Here is a 15,272-nt window from a genome sequence, read left to right on the forward strand (position 1 = left end):
GGTGAAGATTCCTAACAAATTAGTTTATTAAAGATCCGCCAAATCGATTGTGGGAAGAAATATATGGAAATATTTACTTAAAGTTGGTCTGTTAGAAAAGCAAAGCTTCTAATGAATGAAGCAGTATTATTAACAAAATTGTAAAACTTTAAAAGGTTAGTGTTGACTAATAGCACAAATGATTAAAAGGAAGGCAAAATGCTTGAGTTCAAATACAATTAGAGTTGACAGTAGTAAAGAAAATAGCCCTTTTAATGAATCGGCTACTTTAGTCTCCTTGTTATCATGTTAGCCTTCCTCAACAAACTTGCAGATAGCTAAGTCACCTCATCCATTTATGTGAAAACCTATGAATGATTTTGAATACTTATGAATTAGTGATTAATTTGTCACAAACTGGAACTCTGAAATGAGTTCAAATCTAGACATTTCCATTTAACAGCTGTGTGATCCTTGGGAGAAATTATACTTTTTTAATCCTTAGTTTTCTTATCTGGAAAATGAGCATATATATCAACTACTTCACAAAGCTATTATGAGCAGGAAAATGCTTTCTAGTCCTTAAAGTGCTATGAAAATATGAATTGTCAACACTATTACCTCTTATTAGAATCAGCATGTGACTTCTTTCTATTTAGAGAACCATTATTGGTACAGGAAGTACTAGACTACCTTGTCTCTTATTCTTAGGATTAAGTTTTTTCTATTGTTTGCTTTTAATGAATAGAAAACATCAATATTTATCTCCCTCCATTTCTCCTCTCATTTCTCTATCTCTGTCACAGTCTCTTTCTTGCCCCAGCCCACCACAGTCTTGGAAAGTTGCCTTATAAAAGGGTTTTCAGATCTCATTGTGAGAAATCATACCAAAAAATCACTGCATTAAGCTCCCGAGTTCCATGTTTCTGATTGTCAGTATGGGACAAAGCAATGATAGGATCTTTTTGAAATGGCTATCGCTGTTTTGCATTTGGGAAGGAGTCATCATTTTTTCTTTCTCCCAGAAACAAAACACAAAAAAACCCACAATAAAGCATGAAAGGAAACCCTCAAAGCTCTAACCATGGGGAAGACTATTGTAATAACTCACCTTCTGTTTTAATAATGTTGACCAAGAGGGAAAGGTCTTGTTTGATGTCCTTCTGGGACACATGATAATTCCCAAAACATGATATTCTAGAGTCATTTCCTCATCCTGAGTGCTCACTTCTGCCTTTCTTCTTTCAGATTATCTCTTGATAACACAGAGTCAGAGCTTCATTCACTGTCTGCGAGGACAAGATCTCTAAAGGAAAATATCCAGCGGGATCCTGAGCTTTGTCAACAGATGAAAGCCTTTATTAAGGTTTGTTGTTAGTGGCTCAAAATTATACTTCCAACAGTTCAAAAGGCTTGTGATTTCACTGACATGGCTACTCTTTGAGCTAGTACCGATCACAGTCCTTTAAGCCTTTCCTGACTTTCTGGTGTCTGACAGCTGGTGTCTGATTCTTTGGGTGAAAAGCTGAATCAGGTGAGCCTGGTATTCAAGCAGTAATAATTTCTTCCCAGGCCCATGTCCAAAGGAGCACCAGATCTGGAAGGCAAGAAAGATCTGGGTTCAAATTTCATCTCTAGCACATAATAGCTGGGTGACCTTTGGGTAGATTATTTGACAGCTCTGGACCCCAGTTCCCTTATCTTTTAAATTGAGGGAGATTGTCTTTTGAGCTCCCCCCATTTCTAAATCTCTTTGCAGGATTTTCCAGAACCCATACACTGCTAGCATATATTTTGAGAATCCGTACTTGGATGAAGCATTGGAGTAGGCTTTGGTGGAGGATTCACAATTAGATCTCTGAATTTCAGAGTGCTTTGAGACTGCTCCAAATTGGATGGGTGTGTTGTTAGAAGCAGGGAGGTTTCCTTCAACATTTCTTTTCAAGGATGGATAAGAGAATGTTTATTCCAGTGCCTAGTGACTGTCATATACTTTAGAAAACATAGGGATTTTGCTCTTCTCTCAGTAAAAAGTATTGGATACAGTCATAATAGCTCTTTAAAGTTTCCAAAATGCTTTGTCCACATCATCTCATTTGATCCTGAAAAAGCCTCAGAGAGGTCAAGTAATTTTAAGAAAGATTTATCAGAGATTGGATTTGGATATCATTATTTACATGATTCCACTGCTTTGAACAATGGTCATATTTCAGTACTCCTGCATTTGGATCTTTTCTTCCTGGTTTGGTTTGTCAGCTTTTAGATTAAATCACAGATCATAGAATTGATTTTTTTCCTCATTTCTTTTTTAAAATTCAGAACTTTATGAAGAGCAAATAAAATTAGCATTTCTATATGTATTGTAAAACACAGAGAGAAGCTTAAAAGTGCAAAGCTATGGGGTGAGAGATAGGATTTGGAGTTGGAAAAGGTACATCCGAGAGTATCCTCACTGTAGGGAGAAAGAAACTTTAGCCTGGAGAGATAAGTTATAAGTGCAACTTAAGCCTAAAAGTGAAGTCATTCAGATCTTGAATAGAGAAACCAAGAGGAACCATATCCAATGTTTGTTGTTCCTAATATTGGCTGGAGGCTAAGGCTTTGGACCACAGATGAAGAACTAATGAGATCTTAGAGTTCAACTACTCCTGATTTAACAGATGAACAAACTAAGGCTTAAGAAAGTTGGTTAAATATATATTGTATTTAAAATATACTTTTACATGTGTGAGACTGCTTGCCATCTAGGGAAGGGGGTGGATGGAGAGAGGTAAGGGAAAAGTCAGAACAGAAGTGAGTGCAAGGGATAATGTTGAAAAATTACCCAGGCATGGGCTCTGTCAATAAAAAGTTATAATTATAAAAAACTTAAAAAAAAAGAAAGTTGGTTAAATTGTTTAGTTGTCAAGCATCAGGTATGGGATTTGAGGCTAGTCTGCAGAGAAATGAGTCATCCTAATGGATAGAGAATGATAAAATTGGAGGGAACGTTTGAGATAATCTAGTTCAGTCCAGATGAGGAAATCCGCCTCAGAGAAGAAAAGTCATTTGTGTGTTTTTCTCTTTGGTTGTTTGTAAGATAAAAAAAAGTGAGAGATGGATGGTTTGATGATACAGAATGTAGTGGGATAGCTGTGCTTGTTCACACCCTCAGTACAATAGTCTAATTGGGTGTGTCCGAGGAGCTGATCAGAATAACATAAACAAAAAAATAGCCGAGTGGACGGGTTTGTGACAGCTCACGGTGACTCATTAATTATATAGTCTGACATATACCTTTTATCTCCCATAGTGAAAAACAAAAGTGGCAACTTTTCACACTTGTGGGCTAGGATAAGACTAATGCTACTTACTCATGGGCTGTTAGCTCTGTGAGATGTAGGGAGATTGTGAGAGGACCCACAGGAATTTTTGAAGCCCTGCTCTGCTTCATATGGGTGAGCTGATGCCTCTGTTCCTAGCTCAGGTTGATTGTGACACCCAATGCAAATCAGAATCTCACTTTTTATGTGATTCCCATCGACATCCTAAATGTGCCTAGTGTGCTAAAAGCTGGCCCCTTATTTATTTATTTTTTTTAATATCCTAAAATAATAGTGACCATAATTGACATTTACATATTGCTTCAGGATTTGCAAGGCTTTTAAAAAAATTTTTTTAATGCATTTTAAATACATTTTTAAACATTTAAATACATTAAATACATTTTAAAACATATTTAAATACATTTTTTGATTCTTAGGACAATCTTGGAGATTGATATTCTCCTAAGTTATAGAGGAGATGCTACTTTGCATTGGTAGAAGGAATTTCCTCAGAGAGTTTCCTATTCCAGTGAAATTACAAGTCAATTCTTTATCTCATAGAGATAATAATTATCTTAAATGCTATTTTTGAGCCCAGGTACACTTGGTTTCAAGTTCAGCCCTTGATTGTTCATTAATGCTATACATACATGAGCTATTTCTCTCACTCTTCTCACATGACCATTTGTTACTTTTTTTTTTTCATAGACATCTTTAATGAAGGTTTTTTTTTTGTTTGTTTTGTTTTTTCAAATGTAAGTAATGGGTAATAGTAACCAATTAAAAATTTTTTTAAAATTAATTTTGGCTTTCATTTTTTAGGTAGAATTGTCATTTTTATTGATTCAGCTTACCAATGAACAATTGATTTTTTTATTTTTTTTTTTGCTTAGATCTGACTTCATTTGTATGAAAAGTGCTTTGTAATTGTGTTTATATAGTTCCTAGATTTGTCTTGGTAGGTAAACTCCTAAGTATTTTTATATATCTAAAGTTAATCTAAAGTGTTATTTCTATTTCTGTCTCTTGCTTCTGGGCTTAATAATATGTATGTAGGAATGCTGATGATTTATGTGGTCTTATATATTCTGCAACTTTGCTTAAGTAGTCCTTTAATGGATTCTCTATTTAGATTGTGATACCATCTGCCAAGTGATACTTTTGTTTCCTCATTGACTACTCTAATTCCTTTAATTTTTTTTTTCCTACTGTTTGTGGTAACTACAATAGTACAATATTAAGTAATAGTGGTAACAGTGGGCATCTTTGCTTCACACCTGATCCTATTGGGAAGGCTTCTAATTTATCACCATTACAGCTAATGTTTGCTGATACTTTTATATAGCATTTTAAAGAAAGCTTCATTATTTTTATTTAGCATTCATTTAAGAAATTTATTTTTTTTGAGTTTTAAATTTTCTCCTATCCCTCCACTGCCATTGAGAAGGCAAGAAATGTGATATCAGTTATACATGTGAAATCATGTAAAATGTTTCCATATTAGTCATTTTGCAAGAAAAATAGAGAAAGTGAAAGAATTATGCTTTAGTTTACACTGAGATTTTATCAGTTCTCGGGAAGGTGGACAGCATTTTTCATAATGAGTTCTTTGGAATTGTATCATTGTATTAATCGGAATAGTTAACTCTTTCACAGTTGATCATTATTAGAATATTGCATTTACTGGGTATGATCATCTGGTTCTGCTCACATTTCTTTGCATCAGTTCACATAATTTTTCCAAGGTTTTTTTTTTTTTGCAACCACTTCCCTTATCATTTCTTATAGCACAGTAATATTCCATCACAACTCTATACCACAATTTGCTCAATCATTTCCCCACGAATGGACACCTCTTCAGTTTCTAGATCTTTGCCATTACTTGTATCTTTCCCTTGTTAGATCTAGTTTTGATTATTTGACTTAAATATTAAATTCCTAATTTGACTGCTTATATGATGAAAATCTTTACTGCTTTCCAAACCAATGTCATTTGGACATTTCCAAACCAGTGTCAGTCCTTGCAAGTATCATGATTATTTGGTAGTGAAGTCTGTTTGGTGTCCCTGAAAATTAAAGAGCTTAGTTTTATTTGGCCATTCAGATTCTAATTTGTTAGCATTTGTGTCAATAAACATATCTCTTCTGGGTTTTTTTGACATTAAATATAGCCTAGAAAATAAACTTTGGTAAGATAAAGGATTACTTTATCCTTGGATTACATTTTTCTTTTATCAGTATTTTCTACAGAATTTCTTCCCCTAACACAGGGAATAACCTTGGCTGGTACTGTCTTCCTCCTTATAGCCCCAAGAACTACAGAGCAGACCAACAAGGCAGAGTTAACCCACCATGCACAGTCTTGTCAAGAAGCCTATTTTTCTTCGATTGAGTTATTTTTTTTGGCACTGGTTCATTTTTATCCCCAGTTGAGAAAATGACACAGAAAGATTTATTCCCTCATATTCATACTTTCTCTCCCTAAAGATACCCTGTAAGCAAGCACACACCCTCAAACTCCATTGCCTTAGGCAGAGTTCAGATGCATACTTTTCCCAGTATTTTGGTTTACCAAATAGTTTTCATTTTTTCTGTTTCTTTTCTGAAATCTTTTCACAACAGCAGCAAAAAAAGAAAGTCATCATTCATGGTCAGGCACAAAAGATATAATCAAAAACATGAATTAGGATATGGTGAATGTTAATTTAGTGTGGGGTTTTGCTGTTCAACTCCTTGTCTTGTGTTTGTGTTTGTTTTTTGTTTATTTAGTTTTGTTTTAAGGGCAAAGGTGATAACTTCTAGGACATTTAAACAATAGTTCATCTTAGGATCATCACTTATAACTTGTTTGTTTTCTACTTTCCAAATCTTAGCAAAAGGAAACAATTTGAAATGTAATTTTTTTTTTCTGGAAAGGTGCCATGGTGTGTGTGGGGAAAAAAATCAGCCTTGGAGTCAGAAGGATTTGGCTTCAAGTCCTTCCCCCAAGTTCTCTTTTTAAAAAGCTCTCAATCTGCATCAGAGAAGGCATTTCCATACCGTGAGGGTGGTGTATTGATGAAGTCATAGGGCCAGAGATCCCCCACCCAATTTTGTTGTTGTTGTTTTCTGTATCAAGTTGAAGGAGAGATACCATGTAGTGGGCAGAGGGAGTAAAAGAAGGCAGCAAAAACAATGGCTAAAATACTGGATTTCATATCAAGAAGATCAGGCTTAGCCATTGAATACCTTTGTGACCTGGGCAAGTAAGTCACTTTTCTAGGTCTCAGGTTTCTCATTTGTAAAATAAGAAGACTGGACAAGCTGACATTTAAGTCCATCCCAGTTGGAAGTCAGTTCCATTGTTCCTCCCTATAGTTGGCCACTGGTCATACTTGAGAGCTACAGGGAGCAGAACATGCTGGCAACTTCTTACTCAATTGCTCTCCCTTTGGCTAGAATAAAGCTCATTCTTTCCAACTTCCTACCTCCCTGCTTGCTCCAAGGAATGTTGCTACTTGCAGGGAGTGAAAAGCAAAACCTTCCTCAGAAAAACACGGGGACTCCAAGGAGAAACTGAGTGAATCCATGTTCTTTATCAGTAGGCAGTATCAGGACTTACTAAGGGTTTCTTATCCTGAGAAAAACATTTCAGAGAGATTAGCAGAGACTTCAATCAATCATTTGGAAGTGAGTTTGCTGTCCTTCACTAGGTAGTTTACTAGCTCAACCCTCTTGACTGAAAGACTCTCCAAGGCATTTGGAGCTGAGATTAAAATTCTCCTAACCGGATTCTTTCATTACTTTTAAAAATTTGGTTAGTAATGTATGGCAAAATAATAATAATAACATATAACATAATATATACATAACATAATAATAATAATATAATAACATAATAATAGCAACAATAATAATAATAATAATAACATCTCACTGGGGTTTGTCTTACTGCGAATTGTCTCTACTATCCCAGTCTAGAGCAATTTCGACATTTGTGATAAATGCTTATGAGAAGCAAGACAGAACTGGTGATAATATAGGTCTTGAGGTGACATGATAGATACATCCTAGGAGAAGGCAATCCAGTAATTTGGAGTAATTTAGAGTGACTAAAATGTAGAAAGAGTCATTAGCTATGAGCCTGGTTCTTCCAAGACACGAAAACAGAATAATTGTATTATATCAAGTTTTAAAAGTTCTGTTAAATTTGTTTAGATCTTTCTTATTCTTGCTCCCTTCTTCCTCTTTTCTCTAAGATTCAACTTAAACCATAGGAGTCCCATTTGAGATATTTTTCCCCTTTCTTCCTTAAAATTTTCCAAACCAGCAATAAACATGACATTTTCCATGACACCTTGAACTTCATTTGGGGGCACAAGTATCATAAAGAATCAAGGAATATAAAATTAGAAGGGACCTTGGGGTCATTTCTTCCAGGATTCTCCTTTTACAGACAAGGAAACTGAAGTCCCCAGAAGTGAAAGGGACTTGGCTGTAGACCCATGGCCGCTAATTGACAAAGTTAAGGCTCAAACCTAGGTATTGTGTTCTTTGATGAGTTTACTGTCTGCTTCAGTGGGATGCCAAGCTAATGTGAATCTCAGCTGTGAGCCTCTGACCAGCTTGTGCTATTTGCTTAAGCCTTTGCCATTTCCTTTTCCTTTAGTTTGCTCTACAAAAATTGGAAGAATTAGAGAATTGGAGAAAAGACCTTCAGAAAGAGGCCCACGCCCTCATAGATTTTTTCTGTGAAGACAAAGAAACGATGAAGTTGGACGAATGTCTTCAGATCTTTAGAGACTTTTGTATCAAATTCGACAAAGCTGTTAAGGTAAGTAAAAGTGAAGTCATCCTGACATTGAACGTCACGTTTTCTCCCTTAATTTGATTTTTTTTCTTTTATTTTCCTAACTTGATCTCTTGCTGGAGGCAGGAAGGCCCCTCAGCATTTCCACTTTCAGGAATTTAGTTGACAGTATATGGCAAAGGATTCACTAGGATTCACAGTTCACTAGGATTTGGCTTATTCAGAACTGGCTGTCATCCCCATATATCCAGAGGCCATTTGCATCATTGGGAGGCCAGTGTTCTGTCGCTTTGGTTTTTTGTTATTTTTCTTTAAATAAATACCTCAAGTCCATTTTTGGCTGTCAATAGAACTCATTTATGCCAACAGAGATCATTGGCAAAAGTCACCTCCAGGATGGGCCGTTAAGGTCCATCCCATGAGAACACAACAAAGAGGGGCTTATTGCAGTGACTGTCCTCTCAGCCTTCTTTCTTGTCTCATTCAAATTCTACTCCATAATGGGGATCTGGAGTCCTCAAGTTGGACCCATTTTTCCTTTGGTTCTGCACTGGTCTTGTATTTTTGTATTTTTAAGCATGCAGAGAAGCACATTGATCACCTAAAAAAAAAAGTCACATTTCCAGTCCAATGAAAGCATGTGTTATCATGGTTAGAAGCCAGATCCTGGAGCAAATTCAAGAGTGGTTCAAAACAAAACAAAACCAGCCAGTCATCCTGTTTAAAAAACAAAATCACCCATTTTTTCTACTTTATTATATACTTTTTTCTACTATTCCCTTTAGAGAAGATCAGAAATTATCTGCATTTTTTTTCCTTCCATTTAACTTGGAAAGCCTAAGAATTCCCAGTTTCTAGGACTGATCCAGGTCTCTGGGGCCAAAAAGAGCCTGTTTGAATGAGATCTCGGGCTCAGACTTCCCCTTATTACACCTTCTCTGCCTCCAGCTTGGAGAGCCCGCCCCGCTCGGGGGCCACGTAGACTCTCTCTTGTCCAAGCCGTGAGCTCAGCCGTAGCATAGCAGAGGAAGCCCAGCTTCGGCCTTTTCAAAGGCCCACGATTCCCAGCTGGGTTCCAATGGCTTTTTTTCCCCCTTAAATGAGGCCACCTGCTTAATGGTCTTAGTACAGCTGTCCTGGGAGCAGGGAGCTTTTCTCCACCCTGTCACAGCTGGTCCAGGAGGAGGAAGATGGAGCCCGAGCTGTGGCCTCTGCAGGAAACACCCGGACACCTAAGGGGAGGGCCCAGGCGGACTGGGGAAGTTCAGCCAGAGGGCCCGGCGCTGGAGGGGAAGGGAGATTCCAACCACTGTCAGAGTTGATTTTAAAGGGCTGATGATTGGTTTTTCTTGGTTAGCCAGAGCCATTTAGAATTTACATGACAGAAATTCACTAAAAGCTCATCACCCTTTAGCCTAAAATAGAGATGCAAAGGCTGGTGAGTGATTCACCCTCTTAGAGAGATGGTTCCAGATGGGGAAGGGCAAGTGTTAGGGGGCAGAAGCAGAAGAGCTGGCCCAAGGAGTATTTTGTTGTTTTTTCTTGTAGTGGTATTTATTGAATTCCAGGAAGACGATTCATTTATTTATTTTTAGTAAAGCTTTTTTATTTTCAAAACATATGCATGAATAATTTTTCATCATTGACCCTTGCAAAACTTTGTGTTCCAAATTTCCCCCCTTTTCCCCACCCTCTCCCCTAGATGGCAAATAAACATCTTAAAAATATATGTTAAATCCAATATACGCGTACATATTTACACAGTTATCCTACTACACAAGAAAAATCAGATCCAAAAGGAAAAAAAAAGGATAAAGAAAAGAATGCAAGCAAACAGTAACAAAAAGTGTGAAAATGCTATGTGTGTTACACAAGAAGTATTATTTTTAAAAGGAACTTTAAAAAAAAATGAAAACAAGTGCACATTTTGAAAAAACTAATTTTTATAAGCATTTATCTCTCCCTCCTTCTGCATTGAACTTTTTTTTTTTTTAAGAGGCACAACAAATATGCATAATCCAACAAAACAGATTCAGAAGTGGCTGTCTTATTTTGCATTTTAAGGCTTATCACCTCTCTGGCAGGAGGTGGGAAACATACTGCATTTTTAGTCCTCTTGAGTCATGATACAGGGAGTGCTGTATAAACCTTAAAGCTTTATATGAACATTGGCTCTGTAGAAGGAACACAGGCTGAGAATATATAGGAGTCCAAATGGTTAGCATTTAACTCTTTTAGGGATAAATGAATTTCATTTTAAGATCTTAATTCCTGGAAATTATAAATGTGTCAACAATAACAGGTAGAGCTCTGGATTTGGAATGGTGAAGACCTGAATTCAGATCCTGTTTTAGACATTTGTGGGGAAGTCATTTGCCTTTCTTAATTTCAATTACCTTGTCTGTAATTGGGAATAATTATGCCACCTATTTAATAGGATTATTGGGAGGATAAAATGATATTATTGATATTCTTGTTGTTCTATTATGCTATCATGTGTTTTTCTCTCCATTCTATAGGATAACAGGGACCGGGAAATGCAAGAACTCCGTCAACAACAGAAATTGAAGGGGCTGGAAGAGAAAAGACGTTCCTGGGCTGCTGGTGAGATCGGGAGCTTTGGAAGGAGCAGCAGTGAGAATGATGTGGAGCTGTTGACAAAGAAGAGCCCAGAAGAGGTGTTCCCCTTCCTTCATCAGAGGCCCTTTAGTCATTCCCACCGACCCCCCAACTCCCGCCGCTCCCGGCTCTCCCTGGGCACCTCGGCAGATCGAGAGCTGCTCAGCTTCCTGGAGACCGCCACAGGGGAGGACCTAAATAAATTCAACAGCCTTCCTAGGACCAGCACAAGGCAGTCCAAGCCTTTGGTGGCCTGGATGGAACCCACGGGGTCTAAGGATGTGAACTCCAACGATCTAAGTTTCCATCCGGCCCCGGCATCTGAAGATGGCCATAAAACCCCTCTGATTCAGCCTGGGCAGCTTCCTCCCGATCCATGCCTAGAGAACTCCAACGCCGTCCTGTGTCGTACTCGGAACCGTGGCAATAATAACAACTTACAGAGAGACCCGGGGCCCGTTGGGCCCCCCTTGCCCACCTTGACCATGGGCGTTGAGGAACGAGAACTGGTTCATGACTTGATCCAGTTTGACGCCCAGGAGTCAAGAAACCAAGAGGCACGTCCCAGATTTATCTTGGAGGACTCTAGCCCAATGGAGTCGGAATCCCTGGAAGATGCGAGTTTGCCGTCCCTTACTGCTGCTGCTGACATCCCGGTACCCGCTGGCCAAGACTCTAGGGAAGGGACCAAAAGGAAAAATGGCAATTCGGCCCCGAAGGACGTGGCGGCTGACGTGCTATCCCCAACCAGTGCAGTCTCTGTGTCCACAGACACAAGCGAGTCTGAAAATAAAGCGCCTGAGATTATTTTCTACATCTCAGACACCACCGACTGTTCCTTGACTTTGGATTGCTCAGAAGGAAATGACCCCAAAACTGGAAGCAGTGGATCCAAAGAGGGGAAAACGGTGAACGGCTCCATGTCTTCTGGTACTGGGGACACGGAGGGAGACCCCAGCAGGAGCAGAGCTCCCTCCACCTCAAGTTTCAGTCCCATCGGGGAAGACTGTGCTTCTGCCGCTGGGAAGAATGAACCTAGCTACAAATGTGGCCTCCCCAAGGATAAAGGAGTCAAGGGGAAAGAGTTAGCCCCCAAGAGAAATTCCCTGAAAGACACACCTTCCAGTGCCTCCAAACCTTCCAGTGTCCGGCGGAGCCTGGGGCCTTCTTCCAAGACTGTGCGGACCCTGAATGCCTCTGAGAATGAGAGTATGCGCAAGGTGGTTCCCATCAACAAAACCTCCCGAGGTTCGGGAAGCTGGAAGCGGCCTGAATTGGGAGTGGCCCGGGCAACCCCCCGGGAGGCCGCCAGCGGCCCCGAAGTTCGAATGTCCCGCCGGAGCTCCGTCCGAGGCACCGCGGACACGTCCCCCCGAAGGCCTTCCGGCGTGGCCGTGGCCGCTGCCGTCGCAGCCGAGGAGCAGAGGCTGCGGAGAGGAAGTGTGTTCTCCAGCAGCACCCGTTCGGGAAAGGACTCTCCCTTGCAATCCAAGCCCTCCCTCAAGAAACCCAGCGCCAAACCGATCAGAAATCTCCCCAAGTCAAAGGTGGACGAAACCAAGGTCTGCCGGACTAATCCTCAGGAGTCGGAGGAGGCCGAGGAAGTGCCCAAGCCCCCCCCGCCCATCCCCGCCCCCCGGGTGCCGCCCTCCATCCCAAGCTTTGCCAGGAACACCGTGGCCTCCTCGTCCAGGAGCTTGAAAAGGGACTCGTCGCCTCCTACTTCCAAGGTACCCGGCATGACCCGAGCAGCTTCCCAGAAGCAGCTGAAGATGAAGACAACTTGGGAAGATACCCAGGCCAGGAATGGGGGTACTTTGAGGAGAACCAGCAGTGTAAGAAATGCCCCCAAGTGCCCATCACCTGGTGAGAACTCCAGCAGCAAAGAGGAAGGCTCTTTGAAAGGGAAAGGCCCGGGGGAGAAATCTCTTAAGCGAAAGGATTCCACTAGGACCACCTTGGGGAAAATTCTCAATCCGTTATGGAAATGAAGAGGGTCTTTTCTCCTTGAGAGCCCCCCTCTGGGCTTATAGGCTGTTTGAACAGATTTTGGCAGTGGGATGTCAACCGTGGACATCTTCCTTCCACATGACCCAGGATCTAGGCTGGCATGGAAGTCTGTTTTACAGTTTCTAAAGGGTCAGCCTCCTCCAAGGACCAAGCACCGTGTTGGTTCTCCGCTCTCCGTCCCGTGGTAAAAGAACAATATGAATGTATGGATTTGATGCTGCTGTGATGGAGCTGAGGGCCTGGTACCCAACTGGACCGTTGGTGCGGGTGCAAGTAATCAAATGCTCCACCTCTCCAAAAGAGAGAGAGAACTTTGAAATATAAGAAGAACTTCTTATATAAAAAGTTTAAAAAAAAAAAAAAAACTTTTGGCCAGTTTTTATATGACAAAGACTTATTTTATAAGGTGAAAAAAGTTAACTTCTCAGTTTCCTTTTCTGAGTAATTTTACTCCTAAGGAACCATACAGGGGGAAAAAATGACCTTAATATGAAAATCTTTACTGTCTTCCTTTAACTTTGTGCCTCTTAGAGTCCTTTTGCTGGCAATAGGACCTTTTGGCCTGCAAACCCCAAAGCTGACGCTTCATGTTGGCTTCTTGACAAATCCACAGCATGGCTACAGTTCCATGGGCATGGGTCCAGGCGTGGTTCTGGTGCATGTATGTTTATGTATGTATGTGTGAGAGAGAAGAATCATATGGATAGGGAAAAGGGAGAAACGCCTCTGCTGGACAGAAAGCCATTCCTTCCTGGGGCTGCTGTTTCCCCTATTTAAACATTGAGGTTGGTGGGAAAACAGACACGCGAGTGTTGGGCAGGCCCGGCCTCTCTGGGGTAAAGTCCGTGGCTCGTGTTTGGATGAGTGGCCGTCATGTGCACAATCGCCACCTGCTTTTCCAAAAGTGCCCTGGGTTTAAGACATTCAGAGATCCAGACCTGGCAGGGGTTAGTAGTTAACTCAGTGCTAATTAAAGACTGACTGACTCTCCTGTCCCCTCCCCAGTTTGTTCATCTGCTGTCATTATGTGAATGCTGCTACAGTTTGTGTAAACTTCGATTAGAGAAATGGGAAAATCCTTTCTTGTCTGTCCAGTCTTCCTTTTTCTGTGTTCACATGGAAAGAGATGGCTTTATGAGTTAAGCATCTTGTTTTTGGTATGGTTTTTGAAAGAGGCTGAACTTGGATTTAAAAGAGAAAACAAAAACCAACTTTTTGATAGGTGAACAGCGCTTTTAATAGAATTTTTATCGGCAGGGACAAAAAAGGAGGGGAATAAAATCAGGCTTCATATATCATGAAAGATTTAGGCCTTCACCAGCTTTACCAAATGCTCCTTTCCCATTTCCCTTTGAGAGTAATTTATCTCAATAGAGACCTACAGGTAATTCTTATTTTTAATTTTATTTTTTTTAATATTGTCTTTTTATTTACTTACTAGTGAAATCTTATTTTCTATCCAACAGTGGCAAGTGGTGAACAGCTATTGACTAAACAACATTGTTACTCATTCCCCCCTCCAGGAATGTGTTACCGGCCAAAATGAATTTTATTACCTTTTATACTTCCATAAACCAGCCAAGTGGGACAGAATGAACTTTGTGAATTAAGTTAGGTGACTGACCACCAGACTTAAAGAAAAAAAAGACAGTCCCATTGAAATCCCTTTATTCTCTGGGGCTTGCTTTTAAGATTCAACCCAGAACATCTGAAAGTATGCGCCTTAAAGAAAAAAGCTAAATAGAAAGAATACACTTCTAAAAACAGATTTTGCTTGAAAATCTTAAAAACTTTTTGGAACTTCCCATGCTTGGACTTCCTGTGTAATGGGGTCTTATTTAGTCTTGTTTATCTTCTATGTGTTCATCTGCAGGAGCAGGTGGTTGATTTTTATTACCTTTTATTGGTAGTAAGCTTGGAAAAAAAATAATTTAAGTGAGTTTCAGAACATGTAAATAAGTTTCTATATAAATTTGTGTAAGATGAATTGAATGTATTTAATGGACCCATTTATATGTTCTTCAGCATCATGTAGTTTAATAAAGTCCCTGTTTATGGGAGTTGTATCTCTCTCTCTCTTTTTTTTAATATACTCAGTTAGTTTTGACGAGTCAGTTGGAGCTGGTCGTCATGGTTTCCCAAAAGGTGATAACGGAGTATTTTTCTGTAGCGCTAACCCAGGTTTCCCCAAGTACTTGTACAGTAGCACAGGGGTGGGAGCTGGGCCAGATTTGGGAACACAGGCATTCATCTGAAACGAGAGACAGCGGAATGCTCAGCATCCCTTCCATGTTCACGCTATTCCGTGTTTGGGGGCCAAGCTCTGTAATCTCCGTGGGGCCAGCAAGTCTGGATCTGCTACTGGGCGTCCTCATGTGTTTTGGCTTAGCTCCATGGCTGAGACACTCAGCTCACCTCTCAGTCTGGCTCAAGAAGGAAATGCAGCTCAGTTTTCACGTATCTTCTCTCTTAGGCGGGGAGTTGTCTTGAGGTCAGAGCTTAGTTCCAACTTAACACCTTTACTTTTGAAAAATTAACAAAGGTGCTTAAATAGGGAATCAAAAGGAAAG

The 15,272-nt window shown here is 40.1% G+C and overlaps 1 protein-coding gene across 2 annotated transcripts in view; it reads left to right on the forward strand.

Moving 5' to 3' along the window:
* Positions 1-14,762, forward strand: part of FHDC1 (FH2 domain containing 1) — a 52,238-nt gene extending 37,476 nt beyond the window's left edge. Inside the window, exons 10-12 of one of the 2 annotated variants that reach the window (XM_031943805.1) lie at positions 1,228-1,345; positions 7,933-8,097; positions 10,593-14,762. In XM_031943805.1, coding sequence (XP_031799665.1) covers positions 1,228-1,345; positions 7,933-8,097; positions 10,593-12,683 — 2,374 coding nt within the window. In that variant the 3' untranslated portion in view covers positions 12,684-14,762. The remainder of the gene's footprint in view (positions 1-1,227; positions 1,346-7,932; positions 8,098-10,592) is intronic. The other variant, XM_012552166.3, reaches the window with a different exon arrangement.
* Positions 14,763-15,272: the final 510 nt, after the last annotated feature.

Source organism: Sarcophilus harrisii, chromosome 6 (assembly GCF_902635505.1).
Source record: "Sarcophilus harrisii chromosome 6, mSarHar1.11, whole genome shotgun sequence".
Lineage (NCBI taxonomy): Eukaryota > Metazoa > Chordata > Mammalia > Dasyuromorphia > Dasyuridae > Sarcophilus > Sarcophilus harrisii.